This window comes from Galeopterus variegatus, unplaced genomic scaffold (genome assembly GCF_000696425.1).
Source record: "Galeopterus variegatus unplaced genomic scaffold, G_variegatus-3.0.2 Scaffold3133, whole genome shotgun sequence".
NCBI lineage: Eukaryota > Metazoa > Chordata > Mammalia > Dermoptera > Cynocephalidae > Galeopterus > Galeopterus variegatus.
The window spans coordinates 66,335-82,677 of record NW_007729244.1 but is presented as its reverse complement, the minus strand read 5'-3'; the positions used below and the strand labels follow the sequence as shown (position 1 = coordinate 82,677).

The 16,343-nt window shown below is 41.8% G+C and overlaps 1 protein-coding gene across 1 annotated transcript in view; it reads right to left on the bottom strand.

The window, feature by feature from the left end:
* Positions 1-16,343, bottom strand: part of RYR3 (ryanodine receptor 3) — a gene marked incomplete at its 5' end in the record, with an annotated part of 211,225 nt that overhangs the window by 142,018 nt on the left and 52,864 nt on the right. The window contains 4 exons of the mRNA XM_008584044.1: positions 121-224; positions 1,359-1,488; positions 3,058-3,172; positions 4,748-5,021. Coding sequence (XP_008582266.1) covers positions 121-224; positions 1,359-1,488; positions 3,058-3,172; positions 4,748-5,021 — 623 coding nt within the window. The remainder of the gene's footprint in view (positions 1-120; positions 225-1,358; positions 1,489-3,057; positions 3,173-4,747; positions 5,022-16,343) is intronic.

The following is a 16,343-nucleotide window of genomic DNA, read 5'->3' as shown; positions in this document are numbered from 1 at the left end:
CCATAAGCTCACCAAGATGAAGATGCCCTGATGGAAACCCAGACTTTGGTCTCCTTTTCCTTGGTTTGGCTGCACTACAGGCAGAAGAGACCACCACAATGACCCCTCAAGCTCAGTTACCTTCTCGAGGTCTGGTTCCTCTAAGCTCAGAGCTAACTCGTTGTTATCCATCACGGAGGAAGCTGCCACATCCAGTGGGGTGGACCCCCTCATCGATGGGGAGGCTGGGGAAGGAGAGAAGGAGAGAAGGAGCGAGAAAGGGGCAGAGGCCATCCAGCACTGAGCTGAGACTGCAGTGCACAGAAGTAGACAGGAGAGGGCACCAAACACACTGAAACCTGGCTCACATCGCTGTTCTGCAATGGGCAATCCACCCGATTTAAGATTTTCTATCCTTTCTCCCCATACTCATTACTGACTGTGAATATGGATTAACAGAAAATCAGTTCACAGGATCAGCTGGGATCATGTATTTTCAGGTGCTTTTCCAACATAAAACTTCTTGGGGCCCCTATTTGGTGATCATTCAAAAGACTCAGATGTCACTTGACCAACTAAGGCCAAAGGACTCTACCTGGAGTTTAAAAATGGCCTCAAAGAACATTAACTCATATAGCTACCTCAGGTCACCAATGCTGATTTTTATTTTTCTTAGTTTGTTTGGCTCTTAGGTTAAAATTAAGAAAAACTTCAAGTGGCATTTTACAAAAGGTTAGTAGCCTGAGGTTGCATTTGATAAAGAAATCTAGATTTCAGATTTCAAGTGCATGTATTGTGTATTCCTCAGATTCATGTGGTTTATATCCAGAAAAGTGAGCAAAGCATGTGCACTAAGTTGTTTTTCTGGTGGTGGTGATGGATTTACACTGTTTATCCATAGTTGCTCTTGGCCAGTCTATCCTGCAGCTAAGGAAAGCACTTGTTGGTTGGCTGATGGGACAGGTGTGCAGCCTGAAGCCAGCCTGACATGAAGGGATTGGATCCATGACCTTGGTCTCATTAGCACTGCTCTCTGGTCTGCTGAGTGTGCTGGGAGGACCTGTGTCCCCAGATTATATCCATAATCACAGGGGGCATTGCAAAAACCAAAGGCTACTCCCAAGAGAGATGAGGTAAAATTATATGACTATGCCAACACAAATCTGTCACCAATGCTGGCTGGTAGCAGCATCTCTATTTGGTTGGAGAACATAGACATGGTATCATTATTTCACTTATTTTTAGAGTAGGCAGGGTCCCTTCTAGTATTCAAAAATACCTAGCACACATGTGGCTCTTTCCTTTTATCTCCTAAGTGGTCAGTAGTGGGACTGTAACCTCCAAGTCCACATGTGGGAGTTATAACATGACGTATATACCTAGGCCAACACTGCTATTCTCCAGCAGGTAACTCAGATGCTCAAACATGGCCTTCTGATTTTGCCGGCTAATTCGACAGAAATAGCAAAGGAAGCGGCAGCAGCTAGCAACCATCTTTGGGAAAGCAATCTGGAAGGAGAAGTAGAAAGTGTCAGAGAACAGAATCTGTCATGAGGCGTTTCTGAGAAGTCTGACCTCAAAGAGTCTTAGGTTGGTGAACTCTTGTAAGCCGTGAACAGTTTGAAAAATGAATTTTCTCCTTACTTCCAGTTTTTGCCAAGATGTATTCACAGGACAGACAAACAGTAGAGGACACCTAAGAAGAGGTTTCCAAAAATATTGGGAGCTATTTATAATTCCTGAAATATCTTTCCTCCAAAGGAACTGAATGTCAGACAAGAATTTTTGTCATTCTTGGATGTCATGTGAAATTGCATGACCCTGCACCAGACTGCTGTTGTTTCCAACCAGGAAGGGAGTGGACAGAACTCTGATGGGAAGTATCATAAAGGGAGATGGAGGATCACAGACTAAAAAGGCCCTCCAAGTCCCTGGCTCAAGCCTGGCCCCTGCAGTTAGGAAGCCCGAAGAGCATCACCCTCTGTTTCTGTGAGCCTTTTCCAATTACTTTTGTCCTTGATTAATTGCTCTCCTGTGGGTTCCTATAGTGCTCATAATCTGATTCAAACAATTTAGCATGGAGATTATACTTGGCTTCTCTGCTTAACAAAGTAATTAGCATCTCCAGTCCAGACCATGTCTTATTTTATTTACAATGCTCAATAAAAAATGTCCGTGTTAACCTTGCTCAGGATCCTAAGAAGACCTTGATTTCCCCCTTTAGAATCATAAAGGATGCTCTAAGAAATAAAGTTCTGAAACCTCCAGTATACCTGCTTGCTGAGGCATGCAGACATTTGCTCAGAGATGTTCTGGAGAGATTCCACTTTCCCAAGAGATCAGAAGGAAGCCAGAGAGGAATGTGAGCTTTGCTTCAGTCTTCCTTCATATCCCCACCCGCCAACACTTGGTGAAACTGCTTTGGAAACCATTCATTCCTAGGATCCTGGCACTCTGCTGCGATTTCCAGCATTCAAAACCATATCCCATCTACTATCTTTGGAAGCCACTTAACTCTGAGGAGGACCCCAGATGCATTGGGATAAACGCTCAGCTGTGTCCCATCCTCACAGTCCTCTCCCCTTGCCAACAGGAGCTCCCCGACAGCAGGTTCCTTGCGGGGGAGCTGGCAAGGAAACCCGGCTGTGTCAGGAGCCAGCTGACTGACAGAGGAAACATGAACATTCCCGAGGGAACACTGCCAGGTCACTAGAAAGATCTCATTCTCCTTTAGAAGAGCCTTCTCTGGACTCAGCACAAAGCACACTAGGCTCAGAAGTGGAACCTGGAGTTATTGCATCTTGGAAACAGGAGGACTGCTGAGTATGGGAAGTAAACTGCCCCATGGAATGAGCGAGAAAAGCCCCCAGGCTTCAAGAGCCAGAGCTCTCACACGGAAGGGTTCCATCCAGCAGCATCGTCCCCTCTCTGGGCTCCTTTTGGCACTGTAAGTGTCCCTCCCTCTCTCTGGGAAGAGTAACTGAGGCAAGGCACACCAGCCATCTGGCTCTGAAAAGGTCATCTCCTGTGCCTTGTCCCAAGGGTCAAGTTCTAGCTGAGTTCTCCTTATGGCATTACCTGGGACTTCTCTGTCCCCAACACGTTCACCATCACTTCCATCACCGTCTCATGCATGCCAAGGACTCTCATGAGGTTAGGATGTTGGTAAAACACCTTGTTGTTCATTATGTCCCTAGGATAAGGATCAGAGAGAGACTTCAGCACTGGCTAATTTCTATGCTATGAAAATTCAGGGGTGAGAACACACAAACACACGGGGTGTGAAGTAATGTAAAAGTGACAGGCTGAAAAGACAGTAAGAAGGCACTAGGTCAGCTGAAGTATATGTGGGGTGGTGGAGTGCTGTTTTTAGCAGATAGGAATACTTTGTACTTTATGTCTAAGGACTTGCTGTCTCTCTGCGAAACATTTCTCTGTTTTAAACAGTTGTCCCTTGGTCCTTTTTGTCTGTAACAGTGTTTGAGACAGCCCAGATCACAGAATCTCTCTTTATCCATGTACTCAGCCCCTTCTATTTTTTTTTCTTCTCTTATCCCTAAATCTATGTCACTCTGTACTTTAGTTTTCTTAGCAATAGGGCTGTATCCTTTTCTTAAGGGAATTTTATGTAAGATATCTATGAAGTTTTTGGACACCAGTCTTTAAAAGCCAATGACATTAACATGTAAGAACAATTATGTCTTTAAGTCATCCAAGGTAAATTCACATAATAAATCTACAGGCAAATCAAAATATACAAAGAACCTATTAATTGGCTGTTTACTCCCTTGCTGGGTGGTTACTTTTTGCCCACCTCTGCCCACTCCCCTTTCCCTGAGGGCTGCAGGAGAATCACCTGCAAACACTTGTTTTTACTGCTGATATGTCTACTGTGAAGGACGGGGAGAGACTAATTCTGTAGCTTTTCTCTCTTTGCATAAAAGCATCTCTGTTTTTATTATAAGATTTCTCTTTGGAAATAGTTTCAGGAATGCATGCATCCCTCGCCCCCGTCCCCACAGATTCTCAAAGTTCCTTTCCTGGACCTTGAAGATGCTCCTGTGATTTGCTCGCTCAGGGGTGGTGGGATGGAATGTTGAATAAAAGGAAGTCTGTAGTTCCAGTTCTTGATTTTGACCAAGTAAATTGTGAGCTGATTAGTGAACCTTTCTGGGCATTGGTTTTCTCATCTGCAAAACGTTAGTGCTACACTACATAATTAAATTAAATCCTTTGATGTCTAAAATGCTGTGAATCTTTCTGACTACATGGTTTCTAATGGAGAGTCATGAACTATTGCTATGTAAAAGTATCTCACAGAACTAACAAAAAACAATTCTATAAGTTAGTTCTGAGAAAAGGGAAGGATTAGGTGTCATTTTTCAGAGAGAACTCTCAGAAGATTTGTAGTCAAAAGCTCAAGTGCTCAAATTGTTTCTGTCTTGCATTGAACACATTGTCCCAATTTTTTTCATGGACTCCCTGGGGCTATTTTCATAAGATCCAAACTAAATAAATGCTTTTCTCCAGGACTCCTCCACACTTCTTTTGGCAATGCCCCTTCACCATGAGCATCAGGTAGTCTGGTCTCTCAAGTTACAAAGGTGACTTATCTGGCAAAGATATAATCCCTCAAGGAGTGAAATCAAGATCAAGGCACATGAAGATTTTTTGTGATTTGATTTCAGAATATCCATATATCAAGGTAAACCAGTTTTCCCACTTGCAGCTCTCTAGAGAGACTCGCACATAACCACGAATGACCTACCCCAGCCCATTGATCATGAGCAGCTCCTCTTCCTTGCCCATCCTGACGCTAAGGAGGGAGCGAATCTGGCCCAGGGCAGCCAGCAGGTTGATGGTATCACTCACGGAGGCCTGGCTGATGGTGTAGGTCTTCCTCAGCGCCTGCAGCAGCTCCCCAATGCTATCGTATTGTCTCCGGAGGAGGTTGAACATAATCCTAACCAGCTCTGCATCTTGGATCTGGTCTTCCTGGGCCCAGCGGATCATGGTCTGTGAGATGAGCTCCTTCAGTGTTGCTGGAAGGACAAGAGGAGGGACCAGTACTGTGGCTGCCATAGCTTAGGGAGAGCTGAGCATCTCAGCCACGTTGTTCAACTATAAGACACATCGTCAGTTAGCTGAGATTAAAAAATTCTTATTTTAAGGATGGGTTATATCATGCATTGAAGTAGAATATATTATCAAAAGACAAATATGCCAGCCATACTATAAGAAATTGAGGTTGCTAAAGGTTTATTTTGATTAAATAATGTTTGAATTGATGCTGTAAATAGAATAATCAATATAGTCATCCTTTGGTATCCTCAGGGGATCGATTCCAGGACCCTTTGTGGATACCAAAATCTGAGGATGCTCAAGTCCCTTATATAAAATGATGTATTTGCATATAACCTATGTACATACTCCAGCATACTTTAAATCAGCTCTAGATTACTTATAATACCTAATAAATGTAAATGCTATGTAAATAGTTGTCATACTGTATTTTAAAAATTTGTATTTTTTTTTTTTTTGCTGTATTATTGGATTTTTTTAAAAAATATTTTCAATCCATGGTTAGTTGAATCTGTGGACATGGAACCTGTGGATATGGAGGGCTATAGATTATCTCCAAGTGTTTTAAAGACATCACATACCATGAACTGATTAAGTCAAGCCACTGATTCAAGAATTATAAATGATGTTCTAGATGACATAAACATAAACATACACTAGAAGTGGACTGAGAACAGTCTGTCAGGTCTAGAGGCTTTGTAATTGGACATCTAACCATCACCCACGGACTGACTTCTTTGCTGTGGATCTTTGGCAGGAGTCAACTTCCACTGCATTGGGGCCTGTTTTCAGAAGCACTAAGAGAAAGAAACTACTATGACTTTGAACTCAGAATTTATTAGGGCTCCTACTGGTTACACAGAAATGCCACTAGCTGTCCAAGTAAAGGAAAGATCATTGAAGTGGGACTCAAGCCAGCTGTGGGACCTTCAGAGCTTGTTCTAAATGGCTCCTGAAAATTGCTGATTGGTGTTGGTGTAGGAAGATGATCAGAAGCAAGAGGCAGTTCTGAGCAGGAGAACACAGTGGAAGGGACCCTCCTGGAACGGATGGGAAGGCGCTGCTCACCCCTCCCCATGGCATACACACTTCCAGAAGATGCCATGACGGAGGCGAGAAATGCTACCCTTAAATCGTACTTGCATCCAAGTCTGGAATTGCCTATCACATTCCTGCAAGATATAGATGGTACTAAGATCCTTAATTCAGACCTGGTGATAAAGGCAGAGATAAGGGGATGATGGGGGTCACGCAGTGAATCAGTAAAAAAGAACTGGCAATAAACTCAGATCTGCGCTTTTGGTAGCCTGTGTCATCTTTAATAGTTGAGTTTTTCTACTCCATATCACTATATATGGCAGATGTTTGTTTTACATAGACTTGGCTCATCATGAGGATATAAAAATAGAACTCATTTACCAAAGCTTTAAAAGAGATCTAGATGTAAAGGATTAATTTAACTTACTGCTATGTCTATCAACCCTGTGGGTGTTTTAGGTTCAGACGGGAGACATGAGCTGAAAAACTTAAAAAAAGGATACCCAAGTCAGAGACAAGCACAGTTAAAAGGTGTTTCAAAGAGATATCACTAGGCAGGGACTGCTGACTAATATCTGTTAGTTTAGATAATATTTGTAACCTCTAGGGAGAAAAGTTATTTATGGGTTAAGCTGGGCTCCTCTCAAGAAACTTGGTTCCTCGGCAGCCAAATGTAAAAGTTTCTGTGTCTTCTAGTTAACATTCACAGTAAGAATGAAAGCAAGACAAAAACATAGAGACTCTTGGACCCAACGTAAGTTTTTCTAGTCCTGTAAGTACAAGTTTCTCTGAAGCCTATACCTTGGCTTGAAAGAATTATAGATCTCACCACTAACAACCAAATTCTCAGCAGAGATAATACATATCATCACGGTCCTTGCCACACAGGAAAAGCAACAATCAGATCCAGACAGCATGGTTAATTAGCTCAAGGACCATCCTGTATTCAACAGGGAATTTTAGAGTCATAATGAAACCAAGTAAATATTAGCTTTTCCTTAGTCTGGCTTTCAGATTAATTGAGGATTTGGGTGAGATCTTAGCCTCTCACTGACTCAAAAATTCAAATCAACTTTTATGGCCTAGAGAATGAAACATGCACAAGAAAACACTCACTAGAGGGCAAATGGGAAAGCAAGGGCAAGAGAAGGCCCCCAGCCCAGCTCTTTGTCCAGCGAGCTTTTAAGGCAAGTATAAGATAATGGAATAAGTAAGTATAGCTGTGTGACCAAGCTAAGGCACAGTATGGCCCCAGGTCCTGCCAGAAAAGGAGAAAACAAGACTCATCATCATTGTGTTACTGGCGGGCAGATGTAATTCAGTGGAAGGTGTGACCTGTAGGTCATTTGTGTTGGACAGGGTTCCAAACTGTGAGACCAAGGTCCTGCAAGTGAGAAGAAAATTGTGGGATAGGGAGGGGGCATTCTCAAGAGCAAATTTTGTGGTCTAATATGATAGAGATGCAGCACCCACCAAGCAAACCTGAGCTGAATCAATGAATCTCTGAAGATCTAAACACGTTTGGGACTGAGAAAATGGAGCCTTATACCTCTAGGAGCAAAGCTATTGAAAATTCCTCAGATTTTAATTAGCTCCCATGCACAAGCAACAGAGCACTCAAAATGTACCAGGGCTGAGGGGTTAGAAAGAATGCATTTCCTGGAATGTGGTAGGCTCTCCAGATAACTTTACATCCGAGAATTAACATAATTAATGCATATAACCATGGCTGGCACATACTGTGGGCTTCATAAAGGTGAACTATTACTACTATCTATATACCAGTAGTTATAAAAGTGTGATCTACAGACCCTTGGAGGCCCAAGACCCTTTAGGCAGACCCCAAGGCCACATGCATTTTTGCAATAAGGCTAAGAGATGTTATTTGCTTCTTTCATCGTGCTGAGAGTTGTACACATGGCACAAAAGCAGTGTGGGTAAAACCACTGGTGCCTCAGTGCGAATCTACTGAGCAGCCCCCAGCTGTATTTTTTACTACCACACCCCCAGAAAAATGCCCAGTTTCACATCGGAAGGTCCTGAAGGAAGCAGTTAAGATTACTAATTTTATTAACAATTTTCTCTCGAGTTTACATATTTTTAACATCCTACATGACAGAATGGTTAGTACGCATAAAGCACTTCTGAGTATCAAGGCTCAGTGGTTTTTCTTGAGAAAAGCACTTGTGTGATTGAGTTGTGAGCTAAACTAGCCACTTGTTTCATGGAATGCCATTTTTAATTAAAAGAATGACAAACTATGGTTAATTAGACTTGAGTGACATTTTTTTTTTAAATGAAAGAAGAAAGCTTTTTCACTTCAAATGACAGTATTTGTTGCCAGTAATGAAATTTGAGCTTTCAAGTGAAAAGAGAATTTTGGAAAACATTTATCTGCCACTGTGAGCTTGACAACTTCCCAATACTTAAAGACTAGTACTTAAATTGTTGATATTAATAAATGTGATTTAAAAGTATTTTATAAAGAAATGTGTCAACGCTTGGAAGGTCTGTATAACTCAGGGAACTAATAATTTTCCAATGATCAATGAGTGATGTTAGAAAAACATTCACAGGTAAAAGAGACATTCAAAGGTGCAAGATAGGCCAATGGATTTTTATGTAATGAAGTACAAAAATTTCTTTAATATGGCTTCAGATTCTACATGCCAACTAACTTTTGAGCAACTATTACTTGTTCAGTTTTGATATAATATCAAAGAAGAATATCCAAATTTATCTGAAAAGGCTATGAAAATACTCCTCTCCTTCGAATCATATGTCTGTTTGAAGCCAGTTTTCTTCCTATTCTTTAACCAGACATAAAAATCCAGCTGCCTTCTAATGTGTTAGACATTAAAAAGATTTATTAAAATGCAAAACAAGGGCCGAGCCCGTGGTGCACTCGGGAGAGTGCGGCGCTGGGAGCGCAGCAGCGCTCCCGCCATGGGTTCGGATCCTATATAGGGATGACTGGTGCACTCACAGCGCTCACTGGCTGAGCACGGTGCAGCCGGTCTCAAAAAGGACAAAAAAAAAGCAAAACAATGTCACTCTTTTCCTTTTTTTTTTTTTTTGAAAAATTTAAGTGTTTTTATTTACATAACATGCAATGGGGTTTTATTTCTAAAAGAATTAACAAATATTTTTTTGAAATTCTCAGTTTTAATTTTTAATTTGGTAAACACTGATAGACATAACTCACATAAACTAAAATTTTTGGGCTCCTCGGTAATATTTAAGAATGTAAAGGGATCCCAACACCAAAAAGTTTGAAAACACTGATCTATAGACAAGGCCCGTGTTGAGGTAAGGCTATGACAGGAAAGCAGAGTTTTCCCTGCAGCTGAGATGAACCCTGTTCCATTAGGCTGTGTGATTCTAATCGAGTAGATGACACCTCAACGTGGAAAGCTTCCTATGCTTGTTTCTGGATGGGAGGTAGATGAAGTGTGAGTGTAAGAAGAGTAAGACACCTTACATTGAGAAATTAAGTAAGGATTAAAGAATCATTATTTTGAAAACTAAATCCCAGCAGTCAAGGGCCCCAGCCATTATTCATTCATCACTAAAGGGCTCTCTGAGAGCCTGAAGGGCTCCAAATGCTTTCCTCTTCCTTCATTGGGGTTTAAGATCAGTCACCTTCAGAGAAATGAAGGAAGCAGGCATGATGTGCTAAGCCGAGGCTGCTCTTTGGCCCATCCAGGACACACAGGAGAAGGTGGGCTGCAGGCTGGAGGGAGCTGCTTAATTCTTTGTCCCCAACATGAGCTGACCTTCCGGCAATGACTGTTCTCGTTAATACTGCAAACCAGGGCTATCAACTACAGAAGGCTTTGCCCTGGAGTTGCTGGGTATCTAGGACTCAGGACACATCTCATTCACATCCTGAACTGAATAGTTGAGTTACCTCCAGGTTTGTCATTTCTCAATTAGCTTTCTAATTGATTGGTATCTTTGAGGTTTCTGTTAAGTGACTAAGGTTGAGTTAAGTACTCTATGTGAAACTATTTCAACACACAATTACCCACAGCAGCTGAGTTGAGGAAAATAAATAATATATGTGAAGCACTTAATGAAAAATAAATTATAAATAATGGGTAAAACTGTGTTATTAAAAACATTTAGAGAATAAGACAATTCAAAGAGAAGAGAAACAATAGTATCTTCCTTTTCTTTCAATGGGTCTTTTATCTGAAGTTCTTTATATTTCTGGAATTGGTCCACATTACATGGAGACTAAAGAAGTGGGAAGAAAAAGCTGTACCATGAAGTTACGAGGGGACTTCCAGGTGATGAATGAAATGATCTGATGGAAAAGACGTTACTCTTTGCTAAGACTATTTCGAATGCTATTTTCCTTCTAGAGATGATTCACACATGTGGTCCTTGTACTGAACATTTTCATTTTTTTGCTGGTATCAGTGGGGGAATGCTGATAATTTTGGTAGGATTTTCAAACAGCAAACTCAGATGAGGGCAGGGTATATCTGAACCTCTGTCAAAACCAAAAAGGGACAGATACATTAAGAACAGCTACAACTGAATACTGATTTCATGTTCACCCTTGGAAATGCTGCTCTTCAATGGCTAAAAATACACTTTAGTGTTTATAAGAAACAGGACTCCCAAAGTGGGACAGCTGCCAGAGACAAGGTAAGGGGGAGGCAGAGAGGTTAAACCTACAATTTGCCATATGTACAGTCCTGCCTTACTGTCCTTCTCATACATGCACACCCCCTATTATCCAGCACAGCCCCTATTACCCAGCTCACAACCTCCACCATGCGTTGAAGATGCTTCAGCAAACCTTACTGCAACTCTAGGATTTTGACTTACTGATTTAGCTGAGTTTCAAAAAGGTTCACTAGATAGTTCAGCTCATGGGATTTTTAAAAAGCTATAGTATTCTTTTCAAAAAGGAAAAGGTGAAAAAGAAAGATATATAATGAAGCACCTGTTTTCTGATGAGAAATAAAGCAATAAAGCAAATCCTCTTGGGCAGAATGTCTTAGGGAGGCTGGTCATGTACATGTGGTTTCCTTGATAATTATAAATGGCTTCATTTATGAGATTATTATTAACATTCTAACTCACTCCACTTTTGCAATTAGTGTAATTAGGGTTAGTCACATTTAGGCAATTATGTCAAATACATGATCAATAAGTTGCATTTAAAATAATTATTCATGCTAGCTCAGAAGGGAAATATTTCTAAGGTATTGTTTAGGGAGACTTGATGCCTGAGAGATACTTTAAAAGAAAAATAGCCACTCTTCCACCTGATCTTTGGACTAGTCAGACATACTGTGTAACAACAAAGGATTAGAGAGCTAGCCTCCGTATATCAGTTGGGAGCGGGGGTATTACTTACTGTTAAGTTGTGTACTTCCCTTCACTTGCCATTTTGTAACCTGCTCCTCTGACTTCAGAACCCCTAGCCCACCACGTGTGGCCCTTACAAGAAATTGCTCTAGAGAATCACCTACCATACTTGGTATAACTCTTTCTTAAATGGTCAAATTACCAGCTTTGCAATGCCAACTCCTATAACAGAAAGGTCATTTATTCTCATGGAACAGGTTTAAATTTTAGCTGCAGGGGCTAAAAATAATCTTTTCTTTTTTCTTCCAAATTTTGATCATAGTCCAAATGGCCATTATGCAATGGAGTCCAAGGGTACTTCAAAAAGTTCATGGGAAAATAGGATAAAAAGATAATGTGAGTCTTTCCATGAACTTTTTGAAGTACGCTCACACACACTTATTATCAAAGAGTAGACATGAGCCACTGGCAAAGAAAATCCCTTCAGCTTACAGCTAACACCTGTGCTGCTGTTATATTCCTGTGAATGCTCTTAAATCTGGGTCAGTTTGGAAGAAAACGGTCCTCCAAGTACATGGAGAAGAGGGAGCAAACAAAACTGCACTGTACTTAGGTTAAATTTAGAAAGCAATTTATAATGCTCACATTACAATGGAAAATAAAAATAATTATGTGCATGTAAATTATGTACACTTGTTTTTAAATTCTAGGTGATTAAAAAGTCAGCTTGTGGTATGCTGTAAATGCTCTGTAGGCAGGAACAGGTGGTAGATATTTCCAAGCATAAAGAACAAGTGTATTTTGACTTCTTATTTCTTCCTCCCTGTAGTAGGCTCAATAATGCCCCCCCCCAAGATGTCCATTTCCTAATCCCCAGAACCTATGAATATATTACCTTACATGGCAAAAAAGACTTTGCAGATGTGCTTAAGTTAAAGATCTTGAGATGGGGTGTTTATCCTGGACTATCTGGGGCTCAATGTAATCACAAGGTCCTTATAAGAGAGGGGCAGGAGAGTCAGAGTCAGAGAAGGAGATGTGAGGACTGAAGCAGAAATTGGAAGGGGCCACTCACTAGCCAAAGGATGCAGGAAGTCTCTAGAAGCTGGGAGAGGCAAGAAAAGGATCCTCCCCTAGTGGCTGCAGAAGGAATGCAGCCCTACTAACCCATTTTAGACGTGTGACCTCCAGAACCATGAGATAATAAATTTGTTTGTGGTACCACTAAGTTTGTGGTAATTTGTTACAGCAGCAATAGGAAACTAATATACTGATAGAAAGTCCTGGGTTGAGGATATCTGACTCTTTTCTGAAGCTACACATCAGACTGGATAGTCTCTGGAAGTAAGCTACTATGAAAGTGCCCACAGAAGCTGGGACCTGAGAGAGATCCAGTTTTCTATGTTTTTTTCTGAGGCAACTGGAGTAAATGACAGGGCTTCTGGCACAACTGAGGTCTGCCTGGCCCTGGCCAGAGCTCCTGCCAAACCACAGCCAATGTTAACTGCAGAAAGCACCCACTGTAGAATTGCTGCATACCATAGATAGTGCACACAAATCACAGACAGCATAGTCTCCAGTTCCCGCAACACACCTAGCTTTGCCTCTCCTCTGCTTTGAGCATCAAGGGCTAGAACTGGCTCCATCCTAACCCTAACCACTGAGTGAGCTGAAATGCTGAAGACGACATCATCACATGTAATGACTATTTCTGACCTCATACCCAGCACCCACATGTCCCTCTTCCTTCTTAACAGACCTTGATTTTGTAGAGGTATTCACCTTACAACCCACGTTCCTCAGGACAAGATGACCCAACTCCATTCCAACTTAAGTCAACCAGCACACTCTATTTTTAGGTTACACTCATTGGTTCATGGGTGGCCTGTGACCAAGTTCTCTAACCAAGGGAGATGTCAGGATCTTTGCTTGGAACACCAGGGCAAGAGAAATTTTATTGCTTTTCCCCTGGACACTGTAGTGTGTGGATATGAGGCCTAGAACTACAGCCACCATCTTCCTGCCAGCCTGAGGGCAAAGCTGGAGCATGGAACAGGATTTACTGTGGGGAGACTAAGCAGAGTCACTGGATTAACTCAATCCAGTGGTGGGCTCCGTCTCTAAACTCACACAGGTATGTCAATCAGTGAGGTCCCTTACTGGCTACTTGAGATGGGTTTTCTGTTGTTTGTTTGCTGAAAACATCTGAAATGATAAATGTGGAGACGACATTCTTATAACCTATACTTTGTACACTCTCATCAGAAGCTGAGAGGTATACAAACTTCCAAGTACCAGAACATTAAACTGAGCACTATTTTACTAGATCGTTATAGTCCCTACTCCCACCCCATGAGGTAGGAACTATTACTATCCTCATTTTACATACAAGGAAACTGAAACATACAGAGGTCAATAAACTTGCCTAACATCACAATTAGTAAACAGCAGAGCTAGGATTCAAACCTATGCTGCTAGAATCTAAACCCATCTACTTTACCATTTCAGAGATGCTTACTTTCAATACCTTCTTAAAACTCAGAAAAATACAGCCATGTGTCACTTAATGATGGGGACACATTCTGAGAAATGCATTGTCAGGTGATTTTGGTATTGTGCAAACAAATCATAGAGTGCACTTACACAAACCTAGATGGTATAGCTTACCACACACCTAGGCTATATGGTATACCATTATAACCCTATGGGACCACCATCACATACGAGGTCCATCGCTGACTGAAACGTTATTATGTGGTGCATGACTGTAGTTATCTTTATTAATGCTTTAAACTTATACTGTCTGGATACTCTTAATAAAGCATGAAATGGATTCAGTAATAAAACTTGGAAAACCATAAGGTTCTTTTTCTTACTCTCAGCTGGGCAGAGCACTCACTTTCCTAAAGCCTCAATTTCTTCACCAATAAAATCACCGATATAAAATTGGTACTAGAAGAAATGAATGTAAGTGTGGTATAGCAACAAGTGTTCTGGGTAGAGCATAAAAGCTCTTTATTCTAGCTCTGGCTGTGTGATCTTAGGCAAGTCACCCTACTTCTCTGTGTGTCTGTCCCCTTCTATGAAGTTACTGTGGTTTGACCCCCAATACAATGATGGAAGGTGAGGCCTTTAAGAGGTTTATGGGGTCATGAGGGCACAGTCCTCCAATTGATCCATTTATGGAGTACCGGGTTGATGGTCTAATGGGTTGTCATGAGCGTGGTTCTAATGGCTTTATAAGGAGAAGGAATGAGAAGGTTAGCCCCCTTGCTCATGACATTCTCACCATGTGATACCCTGGTCACCACAGAGGACTCTGCAGGGACTCCCCACCAAGAAGGAAGACCTCAGCAGATGCACCCTCTGAACTTTGGGCTTCCCAGCCTCCAAAACTGTGAGAAATAAACTTCTTTACCTTACACATTACCCAGTTTCAGGTATTCTGTTATGAGCAACAGAAAACAGAAGTTGAGTCACTTGTGGCTTAATATTCTGAGAGTCTATGCCCGTCTCACCTGCTGAGCTCTTGGAAGGGTTGTACAAATTTATTTAAGTGGCAAATGAAAGTCTATACCTTCCTTGGGTGAAACTGATGAGCACCCAAAATTTTACCACCACATTTTAATGCCCCTTTTCAATGTTACCCTGTTTTTCCTAATAGTAAAACCTGAGGTTGAAGGAATAAAATGAAATCTAAAAATCCAGCGGTTGCTGTGGTGTGCAAGTGCCATCATCAAAGCACCAGTGCACACCATTGGTCCTTCATGCTGAGGAGATGAGCTGTGGCAGGCTTGATGGCCTTTGATGACTGTCCTGATTGCTGGTGGAGAAAGGAACTTTCCTGTGTCAGCGGGCAGATGGCACAGTAACACCCTCTAGATTCAGTTGGGAAGATTTACTGGGGAAGGCCTCATGCTCTCTGCACTCTATGCCCCAGAGCTTCCTCCAGGCCAACAGTCTGGCTTGAATTACAAACTGGCCAAATATCTACTATTTATTAGCAGAGTCGGTAGGGAGAATGGTAAATCCATGGCCTCCAAGGGAACACTTGGAAAATTCTTCGTGCTAATTTCTCCCTGCTTCCCCGGTGCCTCTCTGGCCCAGGCTGTGCAGGAAGTACCACTTTTGCCTCATTTTGCTGGAACTAGGATGCTGTCAGGATCATTGAGAACAAAGTCACAAGGCTCTCTGAAATGAAGGGAAAAGCCTATGAAGACAACTTGGAACATTGTTTTTGGGTGACAAGAAAGAACTGCTCTGTTTAGTGTGTCATCAAGGTCCAATGAACAAGCCCTGACTGTCAGAGCCCCTGAGGTCTGTGATGGTGCGGGCCAGCTCCAGACTCCACAGCAAGCTGCAGATCACGTCCCAGCTCTGTACTTAATTTTTGGATGTGTACACTTATCTCCTTCTCTATTGGCTTCCTTGGCTGAGGAATAAGGATAAAAGTTTAAACTACTTGTTAGAACATCCTACTTCTCATTGCTTCTGCACTTGTTTCCACCCTTACAGGTGTGGGGACTCTGGCCAAGAAAACCACTAAGGGAGGGAAATTTAGGAACAGATGTGGCAGAAATATCCAACTGCTATGAGACTGCCTACATGTGCCCCCCACGAGAGCCAGTGTTTACCAATCAATCATAGTAGCCAGTGTTTACCACGAGCTTCCTGTGTGTCCGACTCTGTTAATTACTGTCCCTAAAAAATTATCATTCAATCCTCCCAACCATCATGTTAGAAGAGAAAAGACAAATGTGGCAGGAACTGAATTTTCCCAGCAATGATGGCCCTTATTAGCCCAATCCTCACTTCATTTTTTATTTAGGAAAAGGAACACATAATAAACCAAACCAGGTTCCTGTAAGCAGGTAGTCAGCTGAAGCAGCCATGGCAGTGAGAGCTGTACAGAAGAAGGT